This window comes from Coptis chinensis, chromosome 2 (assembly GCF_015680905.1).
Source record: "Coptis chinensis isolate HL-2020 chromosome 2, ASM1568090v1, whole genome shotgun sequence".
NCBI classification, from domain to species: domain Eukaryota; kingdom Viridiplantae; phylum Streptophyta; class Magnoliopsida; order Ranunculales; family Ranunculaceae; genus Coptis; species Coptis chinensis.
The window spans coordinates 79,473,942-79,497,303 of record NC_141457.1 but is presented as its reverse complement, the minus strand read 5'-3'; the positions used below and the strand labels follow the sequence as shown (position 1 = coordinate 79,497,303).

The 23,362-nt window shown below is 36.0% G+C and overlaps 1 protein-coding gene and 2 pseudogenes across 2 annotated transcripts; all 3 read left to right on the top strand.

The window, feature by feature from the left end:
• The first annotated feature begins 1,501 nt into the window (after nucleotides 1–1,501).
• On the top strand, nucleotides 1,502–3,372 carry LOC147518100 (putative small ubiquitin-related modifier 6). Its single transcript, XM_086594731.1, has 4 exons — nucleotides 1,502–2,388; nucleotides 2,581–2,722; nucleotides 2,817–2,969; nucleotides 3,076–3,372. Exons 2-4 carry the CDS (start codon nucleotides 2,648–2,650, stop codon nucleotides 3,160–3,162), a joined length of 315 nt encoding a protein of 104 aa, XP_086450857.1. The 5' UTR covers nucleotides 1,502–2,388; nucleotides 2,581–2,647; the 3' UTR covers nucleotides 3,163–3,372.
• Nucleotides 3,373–7,490: 4,118 nt separating this feature from the next.
• LOC147518099 (zinc finger CCCH domain-containing protein 18-like) lies at nucleotides 7,491–9,009 on the top strand (annotated as a pseudogene). Its single transcript, XR_015213998.1, has 3 exons — nucleotides 7,491–8,395; nucleotides 8,487–8,653; nucleotides 8,933–9,009. The product of XR_015213998.1 is annotated as a zinc finger CCCH domain-containing protein 18-like (transcript).
• Nucleotides 9,010–13,098: 4,089 nt separating this feature from the next.
• LOC147518098 (egg cell-secreted protein 1.2 pseudogene) lies at nucleotides 13,099–13,458 on the top strand (annotated as a pseudogene).
• Nucleotides 13,459–23,362: the final 9,904 nt, after the last annotated feature.

The following is a 23,362-nucleotide window of genomic DNA, read 5'->3' as shown; positions in this document are numbered from 1 at the left end:
GGTTTCTCTTGCAGCTCAGAAAAGGTGGACGATTTATCAATTAGACGTGAAATCAGCTTTCCTCCATGGAGAACTTAGTGAAGAGGTTTTTGTCGCGCAACCTCCTGGTTATGAGAAGAAAGGTGATGAGCAAAAAGTATACAGGTTGAAGAAAGCTTTATATGGACTAAAACAAGCTCCACTTGCTTGGTATAGTCGTATAGAGTCATATTTTGCTAAGGAATGTTTCGAGCGGTGCCCTTATGAACATACTTTGTTCATAAAAGCAAAGGAAGGAGGTAAAATGTTAATTGTCTGTCTCTACGTTAATGATTTGATCTTTACGGGAAATGATGAGCATATGTTCTTTGAATTTAAAAGATCTATGATGCATGAGTTCGACATGACAGACCTTGGAAAGATGAGGTATTTCCTTGGTATAGAAGTGATGCAACGATCAGAGGGTATTTTTTTATGTGTCAAAAGAAGTATACAGGAGGTGTTGGAAAGGTTTGATATGGATAAATGCAATTCAGTTCATAATCTGATTGTTCCAGGTTTCAAACTCATGAGAGATGAAAATGGAGTAAGGGTGGATAGTAGTCGTTACAAGCAAGTAGTGGGCAGTCTAATGTATTTGACTGCTACTCGACTAGACATCATGTTTGTAGGAGTCTTCTTACCAAGTATATGGATCGTCCCACAGAGATTCATCTTCAGGCAACCAAAAGGGTGTTGAGGTATTTGAAAAGGACCTTTGATTTTGGGATACTTTATAAAAAGGGAGGAGATGAGGAACTGATTGCTTATACAGATAGTGACTACGCTGGAGACTTAGACCATAGAAAGAGTACTGCAGGTTATGTATTCATGCTATATTCGGGCGCGGTTTCTTAGCAGTTGAAGAAACAACCAATAGTCACTACAACCAATAGTCACTTTGTCCACTACTGAAGCTGAATTTGTTGCTGCGGCTTCGTGTGCTTGTCAAGCAATTTGGATGAGAAGGATTCTAAAGAGGTTTAATCTTGTTCAAAATGATGGGACAACAGTCTTTTGTGATAACAGTTCAGCTATTAAGCTTTCGAGGAATCCTGTATTACATGGTCGAAGCAAGCATATAGATGTCAGGTTTCATTTTCTTGGCGAGCTTACCAAAGATGGAGTTTTGAAGCTGGTCTTTTGTTACACTCAAGAATAGATTGCGGACATAATGACCAAGCCACTAAAGCTTGATGTATTCGTGAAGCTGAGAAGTCTGTTGAGGGTCTGCACTGATCCTGGTATAAACTAAATGCAGGTGGCATTCAGATAGATTAAGGGAGGATGTTGAAGTAGTTGGTTGATTTAGTCTTTGTTTGATTGAGTCTTTAGGGCTTAGTTGGATTAGTGGTTTGAATAACCCTACTGTTCAGGGCTAGTTAGTTTGCTGTTACCACATTAGTAGAGGTGTAAAACGTGGGCAGCAAGTAGTTTCTTTTGTAAGGCTATATATATAGCCAAGTGAGTTGCTTCAATAAATAAGTTGTAGAGAACATTCTTCAATTAGGAAAACAATACAGAGAGTTCTCAACAATGATGACGTGTTGATGTAGTTTTTTCTTGGGGTAGCATGAGCAGAGGAAGTTGTGGTAGTGGATTGTAAGAAACTAATGCATCTCCATGACTTGCAAACCACTGTAAGCTGCAAGTAATCGACAAAAGAATTGAGTCGTTGGCAGATGAGAGACAGGAGTTCTTCTGGAAGACCTGACCAATCAGCCATTAGAGTAGAAAGAATGCTATTTCTCTTATTTGCGTACTAGAATTAAGGGAAAGATTGATCAGAAGACATGGCTAGTTCTCTTATTGGCTAAGCCTTTTTTGTGTTGGATTAGGAAAGTCTGATAAAAAAGTTTATAGAAGTTTCCAATTTGAATCAGAAACCAATTAGAGTACTCGGGGCGTGGACCATTGCGATTTCACCTGCGAACCAGAATATTGCGTAAGTGTGAACTCCGATCCGGCCATGCTCTGGACAGGTCGGGTGATGACTTGATGACCAAAGTGGATACCCGCAGAAGCATGTGTAAGTTCCAATACCATGACTTCGGAAGGTAGTGCGATGACTCGCAGGTCCATTATCATGACCAAAACATAGAATTTCTCTTGGAAAAACCAAAATGTGGAATTGTGAATGTTATTTGCCTGCACAGCTTTCCAAAACGCGCCTATTGGAGTAGTGACTAGGTTCAAAGGTCATTTGAAAACTACCACAGTTCTCCAAAACACACTACTGCAGTAAAGCCAGTAATGTTGAATCTTGAAAGCTGAAACATCATACTTGAAAATCACCGCTACTCGTCCTCTTGGTCTTTAAATAGAGTTGGGAGAAATAACAGTATGGAAACAGAAAAAAAAAAAAAAAGGGTTAACTAGTATTACCCCCCACTAGATAAGCCAATTAGGATTTCTCCCCCACTAGATGGGAAATTAGGGTCTTCTCCCTAAATACACACAAAAAGTCAAAGTGGGTTGACCGAATTTTTTTTTTGTGTATTTAGGGGGGAGACCCTAATTTCCCATCTAGTGGGGGGAAATCCTAATTGGCTCATCTAGTAGGGGGTAACACTAGTTCACCCAAAAAAAAGGAAAGAGAAAAAAAAGGGTATAATAACAAAAGCGAAATATGTCGTTGGTTCAGTACTCATATAATGCAAACCCCATAGACGATGTCAAAATCCGTATCTGTTTCAAGGATCAGGTACGTTAAATTGACATAGAGAAATTCCTAAATTCTACTAAGAGTGTCTTTAATACCGACTTAATAGTTAAATTTTTATGGCTGTTGTTTATAGGAAGGTAAAAGAGCGTTGTTTGTGATCAAGAAAGGTGACAAACTGCAGAAGGTCTTGGACGAATATCATCTTTCACAATCGTTGGAATACAACACACTTCGCTTCATAACTCCTGAGGGAGATAGGATGCTGGGAAGCAAGACTCCCAATGACGTATTTGTCTATTTAATTATTTACTTTCTATATTCTCATATTTTCTTTAATTATGACATGCAAGTGGTCTAATTAAATCCCACTTTTATTTTTGGTGTGGTAGCAGTATTCCTTGGAAGATGGAGATATGGTTGATGTCCTGGCTCCACAAAGTAGTGGCGTGGCAGGCGCAAGCTTCTCTCGCGAGTTCTGAAGCAAAAACTTCTTTAGGTTTATCATGGTTATGAAATTGGGCAGTTCTGCCTTTGATTAAGATGTTTCTTTGAAAGTGAACGTTTCATGGATTTATAGCAAACTGTTGCTTATAATAAACATTATCTGTTTATGCACACCTTGTTATGGTGTTCAAATTTAAAGTGGCACACTGGAAGGAAGGCTGGAGGGCCTGAAACTTAATTGAAAATGACTAAATGCTGAATCCTCAAGTTGTAATCCAGACGGTGCTAGCTAAGTAAAAGTGTTCTTTATAGAGCCGTTCTAGAGTAATATCTTGTTACTCAGTGTGTTGTAAATAATGTAAGAGCATCTTTAGGAGAGAAACAAAAAAAAACACCAAATATTCGAACCAAACCAGAAAAATACTAACCAACTTCAAGAGCGATATCAAATATCAAATAGTTGACATGAAATGACATGATTTAGGATAAACTGCATCGTATAGCCCACGCAGCTTTCACAAAACCGTGCCACAGAAGCCCAACTTAGATGCCTAAGCCCACGTGGTTTTCTAGAAACCGCGTAATGTGTCCCACATCAATTTTTTTCTTTCTTCTCTTTTCAAATCTCTCGAGCGGTTTTCGCAAAACCGCGTGATTGAAGCCCACACTCTAACCCAAGCCCCTGAGGGGTTGGAAAAACCACGAGAGAGATTTGATACAACACTAAAGCAAACACCAAATTTTGGTTGATTTGGTGTTTGTTTTGGTGTTTTCATCAGCATCTGTCTTTCCTGAAGATGAAAATAAACCAAATTATTGAAAATTTAGTATTTGATGCTAGGATAATATCTCACCCAAAGATGCTCTAAATATGTAACACAACCCAGTATTAAAAGCATTAATATTCATGCATATATATATAACTTTCCTTTTGCAATAAGCTATATGTTACAAGTTCTAAAGAATATAAACAATTTTTAGTTTACCCCCCACCCCACCCCCGTTCTATAGACTTACCTCTAAGACTACGACAGATCCAAGTCAACCCAAATTGACTGTGTTCTTCCTCATGAAAAGATCTCAGTGCCCTTCCATAGATGGAATGACTAGTATTTTACATAGGGGGGAGGGGATAATATTATTTGTATGCTTGGGATAAATGTTCTCCATTGACTATTAGATACTTAGATGTAAACATGATTAGTTGTGTCGTCTGTCGTGTTTAAAGACCCAAGCTTTTGTACTCTGAAGTCTGAATTCTTTCTTTTCTTTTCTTTTTTCGTTTTTTTTGGCTTGAAGTCTGAACTCTGATTTGAAGCAACAGCTGATGATGGGCATAGGATTTGGTTTGGCCCAATTGTCATTATAAATATCCCGGTCTAGTATTTACACAGTATTGCAGCTGGTCCAATTTGTTTGTGACAATCCTATAATAATAATAATAATAATAATAAAAAAAAAAAAAAAAAAAAAACTAAACCCATTATTGAGAAATGGGTTATGGACAGTAATGTTGAGCTTCTCAAGAGACTTCAGAAAGTTATGGACAGTAATGTTATGACAGGTGGTTCTAACGAGTTTGTTTTTAGAAGAATAGGTTGCTATTCAGAAAGGACTTGCGGCGCAGCTTGTTGCACGCTTGTCCTAATTATTTGTAAAATTCTTTATCAATAAAAAAAAAAAAAAAAAACTAAACCCATTATTGAAAAAAAAAAAAAAAAATTGTTTGTGACACCAAATGTGATTTTATAATTCCGACCATTATAAGGCTGCATGAAATGGGCTCACATGTTTTCGAGTTTGATATTAAAGACCAAGTTGACTGACTCAGTTTGGTTTGTCATACCCGCCCAACTTCGTACACATCCTACCTACATTAATATCGGTTCTTCCAGGATACTCATAGTGAGCTACGTCAGTAAAGTTTTTAAAATTGTCCCTACTTAAAAAGTAATTACTTGCCTTCTTACCAAACTAACTCTGAATTTGGTGTCCTCTCTAATTTAACACAAGTCAAAATTGTCTTTTCATGTGTGTTGAAAAAAAATAAAATAAAAGTACGTCTCTTATTTCAATTCTACGCCCGTTATTTCAATTCTACCGCAGGCTATTTTAGTAAATATCAAATAAAAAAGACCCGACCCTTCGTTTTTTTTTTTCCGATAAGAACTAAGATGATTTCCGTTCGTGTGGAACGAATCTGGAATCAGTTTCTTCTGAAACTGAGTTAAAGATCTCTAGCTTCTGAAGTATGAAAGTTCTTCTTTGTAGGCACTTGCTCAGTGTAAGATCAGCTTGAACAAATTGGCTGTTGTCAAGGAAAGCGTTGATGATACTGCAGGTGCCGCTCAGGTGATCTATACGATGATAGTATTGAGTATGCATCCAGATTGGCAAGAGAAAAGCGAGGGAAGACGTATTGCTTTGGGAGAAAAGCTCCAGATTTTGATGGGTTGAACCACCTAAAAATAGTAAGTGGTGCAGTTCATGAATCCTATTTTCTTGAACTTATTAATTTATTATATCCATTAACATAAATACAAATATTTTGATGTACTGATGTGGTCATCGTACCTTCTTCTCAGGTCGATATGATTTTTTATGAAGTTCTTCGGTTATACCCTCTGATTGTTTTACTTATAAGAGGTACTAATAAGAAAATGAAACTTGGAGAAGTCATTCTACCACCAGGCACTGAAATTGCACTCCAAACACTTTTAGCTCACTGTGATCTTCGTCTTTAGGGTGAAGATGTTGAAGAGTTCAATCCAGAGAGATTCTCTGGAGGAGTTTCTAAGGCTACAAAGAATCCAATTTCATTCTTTCCCTTTGATTGGGGTCCAAGGATATGCCTTGGCCAGAGTTTTGCCTTGATAGAATCAAAGATGGCTATAGCCATGATCCTACAACGTTTTTCTTTCGAGCTTTCATCCACCTATGTCCATGCACCGTACACTGTCATAACTCTTCAACCCCAACATGGTGCTCAGCTCATCGTACATAAACTCTAAGTTCTGTTCCATGTAAGTCCTGTGAAGTTGTTAAATATAGTTTTACAACTACTGTCACATACTTGGAGGTTAACTTAAGCCATAAAATGGTATCCAGCAGTGCTAATGTAGTCTAAGAAAAGTATCTATCTAGCATACAATTTTCTAAGAACAGTATAGAAAATACAAGTCTGTTATACTTTTGGTCAGTTTTCGTACTAGAATTGCATGTGGTTTGCTTCCGTACAAGAATTGCATCAATGATATTAGTTGATGATTATGTTTTGAGCACTTCTTCCAGTTACTATTTTGGCATGAAATAAGAAGAGACAGACAATTCTGTGGAGCAAACTTCTTTATTATGTGTTATGTTAGTATTTTTGGTCTTTAACTTGCAGTGTGTGTGAAAACACAGTAGTTGATTAAACACTACACCAGACTTGCAAATTCTTACTAATTCTCACACAAATTGAACCCCAGAAACAATTGAAATTAAGTGAAATAGAAATGAGGAGTACCTTCAACGATGACTATGGTCTTGACCAACAACATAGAGAGTAATTCTTCCCATATTCTATTCTTCTTTAGAGAGAGAGATAATAGGTAAGTGAATCACAAGAGACGAACACAATACTAATCAGCACATATAAAATAAATTTATTTAGTTATATTAAAGTGGGGGTTAAAGTGAGACTAAAATTGGGAAAAGAGGATGACTCTTGCCTATTTGAAAGTATTTAACGTAGATAGCGTCCCCTGACCTTCTTCTTCAAACGATTAAAAGAGAGAGATGAAGGTGTTAAACCTATAACTCTTTGGTTAACTTTTATTACTGTGAGATGATATCCTGCTTAACCAGAAAACATGTGTACCAGTTGGTAGCGTCAAGCAATTTAAGAGATATTGGAGCTATAGCCAGTGCACGAGTTGCAGAGATATATGGGCTCAACATCCTTGTAAAAAGAATTGAGGTAGTATGTCTGTCATTGTCATGATAGGCTTCTTTCAAGCTCCATTCTGTTTTCCGTATGTATCTTGGTTGACGCTCGGACATAATGTTAAACTACTTGATTTTTTATAGTAAGTTGTTGCATCCACGTGAGTTGGACAATCAAATTGTTCTCCCTTAGCTTCCAATTTAGTTATTTTTTGTTATATCTCTTACATTCTGGAGGGATCAAACAGGTACCCACCTTCCCCAAGGAAAGAAATTTGATCTGCAATATATATTCTTTGTATATTTGTTAATGGCTATTATTATGAATTTGTTTCTTTCCTTGCTGAATGTTATGTCGCAATATTATTGTTAGTGCTTCCTCCATGATTCATCTTCTAAATTTCCTTGCTATGTATACACAGAGAATCAATATAAAATGGATTTTACAGAGGCTACAAAAAATGTTTACGATAGAATTCAAACTTTAGAGCCTGACCATGTTTCTAAGATCATTGGGTATCTTTTATTACAAGACAATGGTGAAAGATATATGATTCGGTTGGCCTTTGGCCCTGACATTTCAATTCAATCATTAATTACCCAAGCCAAACTTGAGCTTGGACTATCTCCAAAGCCTGGAATCTTAGCACCAATCCCCCCTGCTTCTATTAATCCGACACCCACTTCTGATCTCCCTTTGCAGTTCACTCTGTTTTCCCCAGCTTCATCCCATCCGTTTTCTTCTCCTGCTACTCTACGTGTTGCTCCTCCTTACTGGGATCCGTTAGTGATGGTCGATCAACAACCACTTCATAATATGGACTTTATTTCTCCTGCCTACTCGGATACAATTTCTAATGACTATCGGTTCCACAACCAAGCACAATTTTTTAGCTTGGAGGATCAATTGGATGCTGTTAACCATAGTGGACATGATTTCTCAAGCAATTTCTTCTACCCAGATGGAACATTGGGCAATATGAGTGCTAGAACTAGCCGGCGGTCTCCCAGCTTGCCTGAGTTCCCTGTGAAAGCTTGCCATTACTTCAACAAGGGGTTCTGTAAGCATGGAAGTACTTCCATGGCCAACCTGTACCAAGATAGCTTCTCCCAGATATTTAGTCAAAAGTCCAATGATCTTATTACTGATGACCGGCCATTTCCTGCCTGGGTCTCTTGAAAAGCTAGAGTTGGAACTCACCGAGCTGTTGAAATCTAGAAGAGGTTGCCCTGTGTCAATTGCCTCCCTGCCGTTGTTATATCAAGAAAGCATGGGAAAGCTGGTTATAGTTTGACAAAGTTGCTTGCACGACTGAAAAACAGTATCCGCCTCATTGACAGGTGCAATCACTGACTTTTTCTGGACATCCTCTTTCGTAACTTTTTTTATTATATTAATCTCATAATATTGTTGTTTGTCATTGAGTTTTAGACCCCATGGGCTACATGCAGTAGTCTTGGCTGAAGATGCTCCAAGATACATGGAGTACAGAAATGATAGGAGTAATCCTGGTGTTGTTGTTGCAGGGTCAAACAGATTTATTTGACATTTCTAGTTGAAAGCACTTTTACGGAGGAGGATGTGTCCAACTATTTCAAGTAAGGAGATGACTATTTTTTATTAACGGAAATGTATGAAGTAATTAATTGAATATGCACGTGTTGATTATTTGAAGAGATTTCGTTTCGTTGATTTGTTATTTTTGCAATTCATTAGTTCGTGTTGGTATTAATTATGTATTCAAGTCATCATGCATCTCATTATTGCCTTTTAATATCATTTTTTAAATAGTATGTCTTGAAAGCTACCAATCTCTTATAATCCATGAATTGCATTGTAATTTATTAGTACTTTCATTTTTTGTGTCGATTTTGTAGGTCATGACAATAAATTGGTGAATGTTTCGTGAATACAATGCATCCTAACCCTTCGGATTGTGAGCCACAGGTAATTTGACTCCCAATCATACAAATAATGGATCTAGATGATATAAAGTTTATTATTGAATAAATGATTTTTCAGGATCTTTTGTTTAGGTGGGTAATGGAGCAAGGTCAATCAAAAAGCCTTCCCATTCTTCACATTTTCTAATGTACGTCATATTATGCTCTATTATTTTTCTCTAATTAATCGAAATTGATGTGATAAATTTCAAGGTACATGCTTATTTACCCAGATTAATACACGTTAGATTTCAAGCCTGCTCATTGCTTTTGAAGAGAATAACAGTAATTGAGGTACTTTTACAGTTTCTTCATGACACCTTCATTACGAACTGATGTGACGTATTCATTGGTTCAAACAACAGCCTTACGTGTATTTATATCTCAAGAACAAAATTATGATCCATCATGGGTTCAAGGGAAGCTCTTCCTCTCTGTATAACCCCCTTTCAGTAAATCAAGGCTAATGTAGCCTGTTGATACAAAGGACAAGTAGTTTTGTGCTTTTCTTTTTTAAATCATCAGTTAACAATAGTATGTACCTGTTACTAATAGAGTTGACATTTTCGATGGATTTTAAAGCATTTTATATGGGTTCAAGGCATTTCTCAAGTGACTACTCATTGTACGTTCGTTTTTGTTGAGACTAAATAAAACTTTTAATTCTATCATCCAATATTATTAGTTCAACATGCAAGTGTAGTTGAGTAGTTCTGTTCCTTTTTGGAACCCAGCTGTGAAAAAAAAAATACATATGGTAGGCTCGGTGAAATACATGAAAACTATTTTGCAGATAGGAATATTTTGTGTCACCTTCATCGATCATTCCACTTCACAATCATAAAATCATACGACTATCTTGATTTGCTTGGGCCTGCTGATCCGTCAAATGTATGTTTCTCTTTCCACCCAGGTACTAATTTATATACTAATGTGCTTCAGTGTTTACTTTTAAAAAATAGTATGTAGGTAGAAACAACTCACACTTCAATCATTTATATATATATGCTACCAAATAAATATGCACCTCATTTCATTGTTTTATGTATTTTTGCGTAAATGATATCTAAAATATTTCACATAATCGAAGAAAGAAGTAGTGTTTGTCGTGAAAAGAAATGATGTCCATATACATATAAGGTTTCCTATTGGACAATATAATATAGTGGCATTTATGTTGACTTAGGAAAACTATCTAAGAAATTTATATGACTTACCATGTGACCATTTAGGAAGACCTTATACTCAGTCCATTTCTCCAATGGTACATATCTTACTTCAAACTTACTCTTTTCTATTTTCTTTCAATTAGTCAATAGTTGTCTTATGATGCTTGAATGCATATGTAATGAGAGCCAAACAAAAGTCTTCAATGAAAGTAGTAAAAAATAGTTAAAATCAGAAAATGTATTGTGTTACATTAAATGGCTCTTTTTAAGTTGATTATGATCATAACAATAGATTGTTACTTTTTAAATGGCTCTTTTCAATGTATTGTTTTTATACATTGTTGGTTCTTATGATCATGTATACAAGAGTTCTAGCTTTGTTCACTATATTTATCACTTTTTTATCTGTCAAATTTGTTTGCACGGAATTATTGTCATTGTGGAGTTGAGTTCAATGTGCAGTTATATGGCAAGTCTAGTACCAAAATGAACATAGAGCATCCATCAATGAGAACTTAAGTTATTCATTTGTCAATTGCAATGTGGGAGGGGACTGGAAGGGTATAGTTTGGTCGTTTCCTAGAGTTACTTTTCATACACATCCACAACTGAAATCATCTCAGTTGAAGGATTGAATAATTTTGACTCATTGTTTGTAATTTATTTAGTGTCTGAATGATATGTTTGGCCTACTAATTAATATGCAATGAACTAAAGTCCAAGAGTATTATATTTACCATATCATTAGTGGTGAAGTGTTATTATTGTTACCATACATTGTAAAATTATGTTATTATTGTTATTTTCATTGAAAATTATGCTTGCATATGGATGGGTACAGAACCAGACACGGATGATAACAACGTTATAAAAATAATTAAATAGATAAATTTTTACACTTGGCGTTAATGATGGTGTGTTATTATTTGTTACTAATTATTACTAATTTAACAAGAAATGTATAGCAAGCCCAGCCATTAGGGGTGGGAATTTGGCCCTAACGACCCTAACCCGGCCCTGACCGACCCGACCCTAAGCCCTATAAAACCCTCACAACTAAAGCCCTCACAGAGTTTAGGGCCGGGCCGGCCCGACCCTAACCAAGCCCTAACCGGCCCTGTTTCATACTTTCACTATAAATACACATACCATAATTGTCCAACTCTTTGTTAAATATTTTCAATTAAAATAACATTGTCCTTTGTAATTTATCACTTACACCCAAGGGTACTTCCAATAACTTGTTTTATATAACAAAACTTGTCAACTTAGCGCCCATGAAGAACAATGAGCACTAATTTAATAAAAAATAAGACTTTATTCCTTTGATCATCAAGTCAAAGTCCATAACTTATTATTCTCAATTTCTTTTCTCACTTATTTCTTATAAATTATATTTTTATTCACATCCAAGCCAAGTCTAAAACTAAAGGTTTCCTTCCACACCATTAAAGCAAAATCTGAGCGGACATTTGTAACATAGAAACCAAAAACACCCTTTGTCAGAAAAATGATATTTATAATCTCAAACTTTTCTCCATCACTTGTTCAAAAGCCAATATTTTCATTTCCATATACAAAGCTTGAATCACTTTTAAATTAGAAGAAAGGTAATATTATATTTGTTTGAATCTATTATAGAAATAATTTATGATATTACAAATAGTTTAACAACTTCCATGACCCTTAACCAAAACTATTATGTTTCTTCTTTATATCTATTACTTCTTCCTTTAAAATGATAATATAATTATTTGTCTATGTATTTCAATGTTAAATGTAATTTTAGTGAGGTTTGAGTACAAGGAAGAACAAATTCGAACTCTCTCGATGTACTTGATTCATTAGATTGTGGATGTGCATTTTAAATTTTTGGACTTATACAGATTATTATTAGATTGGTTGGACTTTGAGTTTGTAGATTATTGTACATTTTGTAATATAAATGAGTTTTAAAACGATGTAGTAAAAAAAGAAAAATATATAGGCTAGGCCCTAAAGCCCGACCCTAAAGCCCTTAAAGAGGGCTGTGGTCGGTCGGCTTGAGATTTAGACTTGTGACCCGCCCTATGTTGACTTTAGGGCCGGGCTGACCCGGCCCTAATATCTGAAGGGCTTTAAATGTTTAGGGCCGGGCTAGCCCGACCCGGCCCATTGCCCACCCCTACCAGCCATCGGCGGGCAGATTTGCTATTCTGTCGAATAACTCAAACAACTGGTGAAAATGTTACCACGTGTTCATTATACAAATGAACTTATGCATTAAGCAGATCAACCAAAATTAAAACCCTCAAAATTAACAGGCCAGACATAATAGGTTTTGAAATAGCAACCCGGCCACAGGTCGGGCTGCATGGCTAGTGTAGAATGGTTACTGCATTGGAATTTTCTGATTGAGTAGTCTAAAGCTAATTTCCTATGAAAAATCAAGGGTTCCCAAATGTTGATGCAAACGAGCTCCCCACAGGTTGGACTTGATCATACACACAAGCTAATTTCACTGGAAGTTGAACCACTAATCTCTGCTATAGTTGTGTGATGTGTTTCTTCTGTAGCTTGCCAGCTTCACTTAAAATTGAACCAAAAATCCGAAATGAACTCACCCTTGCAAACATGGTGTGTTTTCAGCAGTTGCACAGTCAGAAAAGTTAATATCCTCGTGCCACTTTTAAAGTTTTAATTTTCTTAATTCATTCAATAATTTGGCAATAGTGGAAGATGAATAATTTTTGAACTTAAAACTTGTACATAATTAGAGAGACATGCAAACTAGTTTTCATTCAAACGGATGTCTTTTGATCTTCACTATCATCCCTATAAATTCAACAATCCAAATTACAATCTTCACTCATATTCTAAGTCTCCAATTCATTTGATATTTCCATGGCTTTCAAAAACATTTTTGCTCTTCTGCTCACAATATCATGCATCATGGGAGCTATTACTGCGTCGACTAACAAGCTGCCATTTAGGCCTGGGCACAACCTCAAGGCTCGGCTTGATGGCGAGGGAGGTGGAAGCACGGGAGATTGCTGGAGTGCTTTATGGCAGCTTAAGTCTTGCACCAACGAGATTGTCACTTTTTTCATGGATGGTGAGACGACGGATCTAGGCACTGATTGTTGCCGAGCAATTCGTATTATTTCTCACTATTGCTGGCCTAGTATGTTTACTTCACTTGGTTTTACAACACAAGAGGGTGATATTCTCAATGGCTACTGTGACGCAACATCAGCTTCTCCCGCAGGACCAGTTCAGACTCCTCTTCAGTCACCTCCTGGTTTAGCTTAGTCATTAGTAATAGTAATGACAAAATGAAATATCTGGTTTAGATTTACATACTCTAGTTTTTGCTCTATTTGAAGTTGTCTACTGTTCTATTTAAAGTTAAGTTGAAGGAGTCTTCAGTCGCCTTATCTTGGTCTTGTGGATGTACTACACTACTACGGTAAACAAGCACAAACATTTTGTTACAACTAGATTCCAGAACATGTTAATTTTTGAACAATTTTATTCACAACTCTCGTTGCAACACCCCAGATCATCTAGTCACATACATCTATAACAAGATCGATGTGTTTAAGAATAATCTTGAATTTCAATAAATTGGACACTTTTGTCAGGACGAGGTTAAGATCTGTCTAAACTTGTGTATTTTCCAAACGAAGCTTAATTCAGATGATGAACCGTTGGATTAACCTTTTTCTAGGAGTGTTAAGAGTTGTCTTGGCATTTTTCGTCAAATAAAAACATAATGGTGTGTTTGATTGCACACCCAAGTATTTATTTTCGGAATTCATTCTAAAGGTGTGTTTGTTAAATTTTAACTCATGGAAAGGAAAGGAAGTAAAATGGGTGGTCCACTATAAAATGGAATGGAATGGAAAAGAAATAAATTTAAATAGTATGTGTTTGGTAAACTGGGGAAAGGAAAGTAAAAACTGGGGAAAGGAATAATCATGTTTGTTTGCAAAAGCTATGGAAAGGAATAATTGTATTGTTGGTCATGGGTGTATTAGTAGTAAGTCCCTAGCTATCTATTTCCTTTCCTTTCCTTTCCACAAAATTTTCAGGGGTTAGCTAAGGACACAAAACCTTTTCCATTTCCATGATTTTGTTTCCATATGGAAAAGCTCATTTCCTTTTCATGGTAAACAAACACCTTAAAAACTATGGAAAAGGTGGACCACTCTTATTTTCCTTTCCTTTCCATAGTGTTTCCATCATAACAAACACACTCTAAAGCTAAAAATTCATGAGAGAAGCAAATAAGAGCTTTCATGAATAACCATGAAAGTTTCCAGTGCCCTCCCTACCCATCAATATTGTTCCGAGTGTGGATAGAAATCCCTTACATCCTCATCACAGGAAAATGTGAAAGTTTATACAATAAAAGTGTTTGCCTGGGGAAAGCTCCCAAATGCCATCAAAGACAACCCCTCAAATGCCAGTCCTCGATTAAAGACGTACATGTCCTACCCCGACAAAGAGACAGAGAGAAAGAATACCTCGTTTAGTTACAGACACGAATAACAGGCTAGCTCCAGCGGTCCAGCCACCTAATACCAATATGTGATTTAATTGGGCACTCATCAAATTCGATTGGGCAGCCTCCAGCCCAAGCCCACCAAGAAGCCCAATACACCCCTAGCTTAAAAAAAGAAACCGGAAAACAACAACTCGAACCAGTTACCTTCATCGTCTCCAGCCGTCTCTTTCCATTTTTTTTTTTTTTTTTGGAATTTGTCCACATCCATCAAGAATTCCCTATGTTTATTTGGTCAAGCTTGGCTGGTCTACAAGTAGGGATGGTATTTGAGGCATAGGCAGTCAAGCTTCTGTATGTTCCGTATATTCAGTTCTCTATTAAACTAATTACAATTTGGTCAGTCTCAGCTCATGTTGCAAGGCTAACATGCTTGAGTGCGCACCTTCTGTTGAAATTGGATTTTATTTGGGCGCGCACCTTATGTTACAAACTTAACTAATTTTTTGGTGGAATTGAAGCGTGCCGTTATCCTGATGTTTTGGTGATGGGGTAAAGGCTATGGCATATGACTAATTAGTCAGATTATTCAAGTGTTGGAGGAAACCAAGGAAATTATTGTTTGAAAAAGCCCCAAACGACTCAGTGAGGTCGTTTTCAAGGTGCCCCAAATGACTCCATGAGGTCGTTTTGTATATAGCCCAATTGACCTAGTGAGGTCATTTGAATGTCTTTGTTTTTTTTTTTTTTGTTTTTTGTTTTTTTTTGTTTTTGAATATTCTTTGTACATTAGTTGTATGAGTTAATACAAGATTTTGAGTTATTTGAATTGTGCATGGAAGGATCGTTTTGAATGATATAATTGAAAATTGGAATTTGTGTTTGGTTTTGTTTGAAATTTGGTGTATAGTTTGTGTTTGGTGTTTATGTATATGAAAAGTGGAATTTGTGTTTGGAATTGATCATTTAATTAGGGATATAAAAATGACCAAAAAACAAAATGATCTTCTCAATTTTTTTAGTCAAAACGACCCAGCCATGTCGCCCAAGAGAGTCTCCAAACGACCCATTCATGTCATCCCCGAGATTTTAATGTGTGGAATGTCTACTTACTGATAAAAGGTTTCTTACATGGTACACCTCTTGGGTAGCAAGCATAGCTAGTAAATTCGCGGACGGCAAAAATTCGATACGGAAATTATTCGTCAAAAATTTGAAATTTTAAATAATAATACGCTTAAAAATTCGGCAAAAAAACGAAAAAACACCAAACATACAATTCTTCTTTTATACACGTATAATACGGAAAAAATTAGATATATTTTGTTGCATTACAAGTTTAAAATGTAATATTTTGTAAGAATTGGTCATTAACTACACATACATATCTCAAATTTTCATTTATAGTTACTTCCTAACACTTTAGTTCTTTGATATTCTTTAGGTATGGAAGGTTCTAACTTAAGTGGATTTTCAAAATCTTCCATTTTGAAATTGCATCATACCTTTTGTAGTTTGTTTTTTTATTTATTTATTTTTTGTTTTTTGTTTTTTTTTTTTTTTTTTTTTTTTTTCATTTAAAAACAGTTTTAAGACTTACCCCAAGACTCACAGCAAGACCGAGTCAACTGGTGTTGACCATAATCTTGCTGTTTGAGTCATGTGAAATGTCATAAGTACCCTTTTCAGACCTAAAATTACCTAAATACCCCCTTGACTTCCTAATACCAAAGGGGGAGTTAGTGACACGTGTCCCCATCCTATCAACTCCATCCAACAGCTTAAACAAATGGGGAGTTAGTGACACATGCCCCCATCCTATCAAGTTAATCCAACGGCATGAACAATTACTTGAATTTACTATTAGTTTTCACTACTTCTTGAGATCGACGTGTGGTTTTTTTTTGGGGGGGAGGGGGGGGGGGGGGATACTACTAATAAAGTTAGTTGTCGTGTGTTTTTCAAAATTCAACAATGTTGAATGGTTGTAGTTGTTTCTTATGTGGTTGTCTTAATGATCACTAGAGCTATTTTGTATTTGAGGAATCCAACAACACCAAAACACGTCGTGTCCCCATCTAACAAACTTAATCTAACGATTGATTTCTAAAAACCACAGAAAAACTTTATTAGTATTACCCCCCTCACTGTATTTATACAATTTAGTAGTATACCCCCAACTCCACATTTCAATAACTAATTATTAAGAGCTTCCAACAACACCACCACCTCGCATTAGGCTAGGGGTAAAAGCTAAGTTTTGTAGGTAATGATAGAATAAATTAATCTTCAATTCGAGACATGGTAACAATGTTAAGTTGGATCAAACCCTATAAAAACTAAATAGAACATTAATGGCCAATAATTAGATCATTGTTGATTAATTTGTTAATACAAATATCAAATTTGAAAATGAAGTTGAATGGGGAAATCAAGATGAGAAGTTTTAAAGATGAAAATTTTCGACTAGATAGAGAAGAAGATGAATTAGCCATAGGATTGATCTCGAATGGCACAAAAAATATCACAACAAACAGTAAATTTTTTGCTTTGATTAAATCGTAGCCATTGATTTTTTTTTCCATGAGATCTTGGCACGCGTCACTAACTCCTCTTTTGGTCTTGGGAAGTTAAGGGGGTATTTAGGTAATTTTAGGTCCGAAAGGGTACTTAGGACATTTCACAAAAGATCACGATCAACACCAGTTGACTCGATCCTGTTATGAGTCTTGGGGGGAAGTCTAAATAGTGAAGAAATAGGGGGGATGTCATTTTAGCAAACTTGACAGGGGGGTAATTCAAAAATTGTTTAAAAAATAGGGACTATTAGAACTAAATAACCTTTAGAGAGAACACCACACTAACCAAAGTAGATTGAATAATGGAGAGAATGAGAGAGAAATCTTATTCATAGAAGTATGCATCAATGGGAGGAGGTTACCTTTATATATAACTAGGTAATCTCCTTTCCAAGATACAAGGATTACAAGAATGAAAACATATGAGGAGGCGCCCCATATATGCTTAATGGTAGGCAACCATAAAGGCCCACGGATTTCATAACACTCCCCCTTGGATGTCCACCATTATTGTGGAAATTGGAAATTATGGTGGATGCATATTTTGTAGCATTTTTCTGGATGCTCTATGACTATCCAATAACAGTTGCCTCATTAAAACCTTGGTAAGAAAAACCTAGTAGGAAAAACCAAAGTGAAGGGAAAATAGTACAACATTACTCAGAATCATTGTGACTTGCTTAATACTGCCTCATTAAAACCTTTACTAAGAAAACCCAGTGGGATAAAACCTAGATAAGGGAAATAAGTACAGTGCATATATATGTCCTGGGACACATTCTTCAGGGAGATGCTCCCTCTGTTCTATTACTCCCCCTGATAAAGACAAGTCTTTATATGGCTTGGTGGTGAACTATGCGCATGCCGATCCCATATACAAGCTTTTGAAATGTATGCTTCGGTAGTAATTTAGTGAAGAGATCAGCAAGGTTGTCACTGGAATGAACTTGCTCAACCTTAATTTGCTTCTTCTTTTGAAGCTGGTGAGTGTAACAAAAATTTTGACGCAATGTGTTTTGTCTTGTCTCTTTTTGTAAATCCTTTTTGAATCTGGGCTATACAAGCTGTATTATCCTCATAAATAATACATAATATTGGGAACACCTTTTATAGAAGGTAATTGATAAGAACTACGAATATGCTCAATTAATAACCTTAGCCATACACATTCACAACTAGCTTCATGAAGAGCTAAAATTTCAGAGTGGTTAGAGGAAGTTGCCACTAAAGTTTGTTTAGTGGAACGCCAACAAATTGCAGTATTACCACTAAGAAATACATAACCTATTTGGGAGCGACACTTCTGAGGATCTGACAGAAATTCTGAATCTACATATCCCACAAACTTGGAACCTTTAGAATCCTTTCAGTAAAACAAACCTAAATCTGTGATTCCACGTAGATATCTTAAGACATGTTTTATGCCATTCCAGTGTCTTTTAGTAGGCGTTGAGCTGTACCTGGCTAAGAAATTTATAGAAAAAGAAATGTATGGTCTAGTGCATTATTCTAGATACATTAATGCACAAATTGCACTCAAGTATGGTACTTCAGGACCCAATACTTCTTCATTTTCTTCTTTGGGGCAATATGAGTCTTTCTATGTGTTTAGTGACCAGACGACCATTGGGGTACTTAATGGATGTGCCTTGTCTATATGGAAATGTTTCAAAACATTTTTGGTGTAATTAGTTTGGTTTGGACTAATATACCACTAGAACTTCTCTCGATCTGCAAGCCGAGACAAAGTCTTGTTTCCCCAAGGTCTTTTATCTCAAATTCCTTCTTTAGGTATTGAGCAGTTATCTCGAGCTCTTCCGAAGTTCCAATCAAATTTATGTTATCCACATAAATGGCTAGTATTGCAAATCCATTTAAGGATTTCTTTATAAAGACAGATGGGCAAATTTCATTGCTTGCATACCCTTCCTTAGATAAATATTCACTAAGACGATTGTACCACAATCTTCTGAATTGTTTCAAACCATAAAATGAACGTTTTAGTTTGATTGAGTATGTACTCCTTGATTTTGCTATAAGCAAACCAAATCCTTCAGGGATTTTTATGTAAATATCTTTGTCTATGTCCCCATACAAGTAGGTAGTCACTACATCCATGAGTCTCATATCTAAGCTTTCGAAAACTGCTAAAATTATTAGATATCTGAAAGTTGTAGCGTCCATAACAAGAGAGTATGTTTCTTCATAATCAATCCCAGGTTTCTATAGAAAACCTTATGCCACAAGACGTGCCTTCTATCGAGAAATTTCATTTTTCTCGTTTCGTTTTTGAAAAAACACCCATTTGTATCCTATAGGGTTAACACCTTCTGGGGTTTGTACTATAGGTCCAAATAGATCACATTTATTGAGAGACTCTAATTCTGCCTTGATAGCAGCTTCCCATTTTGGCCAATCAGATCTTTGTCAACATTCTTTTATACTACGCGGTTCAGTTTCGTCATTGACCTTGGATATTTTATTAGCTACCGTATATACAAACACATCATCGATGGTCATATCCTTTCTGTCCCACGCTTCTCCCGAATACGAATGGAATATTGAGATCTCATCATTTTCTGGTACCAGTTCCTCTTCAGGGGTTTCCATAGTTAATTCGTTCAAAACCTCTACCGGGGTTTTAAAGGAAGTGGGTATTTCGTGCATAACCTCTTCTGGAGTGTTTTGCACAACTTCTTCTAGAGTATTATTGGGGCATAACTTTTCAGTGGACCTTCTCTTTAGGGGAACCGAGTCTTTGGAGCCTATAGGTCTGCCACACTTCTGGCGTGTAACAGATTTATTTGCAGCTATATTCAAATTTTGTCCAACGGGGACATTAATCTTATCAGGTGTATTCATAGCTGGAACATGTGACCTAGTCACCTTTTTTTCATCATTGAATGCATCAAACAATTTATTTGCAATTTCTTGTAGATGCAATACTCCTAACCTCATATTCACACTGCGGATTTCTGGGATCTAGATGAGACAGAGTATTCCACTTCAATTCTCGCCGTTCTTCTGAAACGAGTTGTCCTGCTAGGACAAGGCGTTCTTCAAGAACTTTCTTATCTCCCCCTAACGGTGGGAATACTGTCTCATCAAAATAGCAATCTACAAAGCATGCAGTAAACACATCTCCGATCATTGGTTCTAGATATCGAATAATAGAGGGTGAGTCAAAACCAACATAAATCCCCAACCTTCGTTGGGGGCCCATCTTAGTGAGCTGAGGTGGTGGGATGGGGACTTGAACCACACATCCAAACTTACGCAAGTGTGAGATATTCAGTGGATTACCTGTGATAAGTTGTGTAGGAGAAATTTTTTGATAGGCTGTAGGCCTAATCCTTACTAACATTGATGCATGCAAGATAGCATGTCCCCAAGCACTAACTGGTCATCTAGATTGCATAAGTAAAGGCCTTGCTATAAGTTGTAGGCGCTTAATTAGAGATTCAGCCAAACCATTATGTGTGTGCACATGTGGAACAGGATGCTCAACATCTATCCCTATGGATGACTAATAGTTATCAAAAACTTGAGAAGTAAACTCATCAGCATTATTAAGCCTTATAGACTTCATATATTGGTCAGGAAAATGAGCCCTAAGTTTAATGATTTGGGCCAATAGATGAGAAAAAACCATATTTCTAGAAGAAAGTAGGCTAACATATATCTAACGTATGGAAGCATCAATTAGGACCATGAAATACCGAAAAGGTCCACTAAGAGGATTTATAGGGCCACAAATGTCACCTTGTATCCTTTGAAGGAAAGTTGGTGATTCTAAAGTTATTATCTTAGTGGAATAAGGTCTCGTAATGAGTTTTCTTTGTGAACACGGGGTACATAAATATCTACTTGGAAAAAGTAACTGATGGTTTGCTAAATAATGTCTGTTAGAGTTATCTATTATTTTCTTTAACATATTCATCCCAGGGTGCCCTAACCTATCATGCCAAAGAGTTAATGCTTTAGTATCACTAAGCTTCGGACTTAGCTTGAGTTTCTGATCAGATTTGAGCTTTTGGCTCATGACGAAGTGTGATTCCACATATAATATTTTGGTATAGTGTAATCCCGAGGAGAAAGCACTTAGTTTTTCAAGTGTAAACTTCTGGTTTCCCACAATAGTGATGATGCATAAATATTCATTGTTTTCTTCACTTGTGGTTTACATATGTGATAAGAGCCCAAAATTGTAGTTTTAACCCCTTAATAATATTACATTTAGAAAAATTATGTTTATAATAAATAAGAGTTAGTACTGTTTACGTACTTTTGTGTATTTCAGGTCTTGGAGTCAACATGTGAAGAAATATGTCACTTTGCAAGATAAATGAGCAAAGGTTGGTTGCTAAGAAGTTATATGGTTAAAGCCCAAGTTTTTTGGAGAAAAAGCCTTTTTAAAGCCCAGTCAAAGCTGAAACGTAAAAATCAATGCGGGCAGAAATAGAGCAGAAAAGTCAACAGAATTTTCGCAGGCCGTATTTTTGGACTAAGACCGCGGAATTGGGCCTACTATATGCCAAAACAACCGGCTTGGAAAGATATTTCTAATGGTATAGGCTTTGATCTAATCAAAATAGTAAAGTGGAAAAAAAAAAAAGCTATTGCAATAATTTCCAATAGAGAAACATTTTTTGGACTTAAGTAATTAGGTTTTGGGCTTGATTTAATAGCCCAATACATAGCTAGCTCCAAAGCTTATGCACGAAACTATAAACCTAGCCCTCTCCTATATAAAGAGGACTAAAGCACAACTCTAGGGTACTCTCCAATTAGATAAAAAAAATTAGTTTTCTTCTTTAGTTTTAAAACCTAGTTATTGTTTTATTAACTTAGCCACCATTAATTCAATCTAAGCTATTTTCAATACAAGTGTTCTTTAATTATGTCTTTTTCTCCTTATTATTATGTCCATGATAGTCTAATGAATCATAGTTAAACCTCCATTAGAGGGGTTTGATTAAAGCTTTGATGAAGACTTGATTTGTTAGTATAGAATAGTTGTAGTAAGATATTCCACTCTAGAGGGTAGTTAATTCACCATGAGAATGAGTTTCAATTACCTCACATGCTAATTATTAGTTTGTTGAGATGCCATGAATACTTAAGGATAAAAAGACCTAAACTTTATGTGAAAACCTAAATATTAAGAACTCTTCTTCTCGCCCTAAATATTAACAACTCTGTATTAGCATATTAAGAATTAATCAAGGTGGAATCAAATCCCCCTAATCTCTTCTTCTCATTAAATTGCCATAGTATAATTTATAATATCTTAATTAGTTATTTTCTCCATCTTAATATAATTAAACCATTGCTCTCATTGATATTGTAGAATTGTTTAAGTTAGAAAAATTATTATGTCTAAGCAATTAGGAGTGGAACAAATTTTTTCTCACGTTATTGCATGATAATTGAGGGTAGAAACTTTGATCAAAAGCATGAAAAACTAGCTTTCTTATTCCTAGCATAAAAATAATTATTCATAGGATAAGAAACGTTTATTTTTAATTTATCAAATGGTGCCGCTTTTAATTAAATTCCCTTAGTTTTTCACATCTACAATATGCCAATTCACTCACCCACCCTTTGCTTCGAATCTGACCGTGTGTGTTGTTTCTTGAAAAGAAAATAGGATTTTTGCTCCTGAAAGTCGTCTGGAATTTTTTTTTTTGAAAAAGTACTAGGAGCGTGCCTTCGCCCTTGTTAACTCTATTTTTGAGCGCTCACGCCGTCTTGTTTCTGGAAATTTTTTCGACACAGTACACGGAGCGCGCCCGCGCCTTTTTGAAGAAAGCTCAATTTTATCAGGTTAGCTACCAGTCCTTGTTTTCATTGGAATTTATTGTATATTCAGTATTCCAAGCACCCACAAGACAAGTAGGTTCGTATTAAAGACATTATTCACAAGCATAGCAAGGAGGCATTTAGGTACTCCTTCTTTCACTCCTCGTCTCTTCTATCAGAGGAGTTTTAATTCTAGTATATCAGGTTGTTGTTTGAGTGATGTTAGTGTTTCTTTCATATTGGACTTAACCTTGCATGAGATTAAGGTCTGGTAAGAGAAAACCATCTAACGTGCGTTATCGTAAACGTCAACTCACATTCCTATCTA

What these genes read in the sequence shown, in the direction of transcription:
- LOC147518100 (XM_086594731.1), top strand. Translation starts at nt 2,648, where the DNA reads ATGTCGTTGGTTCAGTACTCATATAATGCAAACCCCATAGACGATGTC. An exon ending in GTATCTGTTTCAAGGATCAG is followed by an intron (nt 2,723 to 2,816) that starts GTACGTTAAATT and finishes TGTTGTTTATAG; the next exon opens with GAAGGTAAAAGAGCGTTGTT. An exon ending in GAAGCAAGACTCCCAATGAC is followed by an intron (nt 2,970 to 3,075) that starts GTATTTGTCTAT and finishes GTGTGGTAGCAG; the next exon opens with TATTCCTTGGAAGATGGAGA.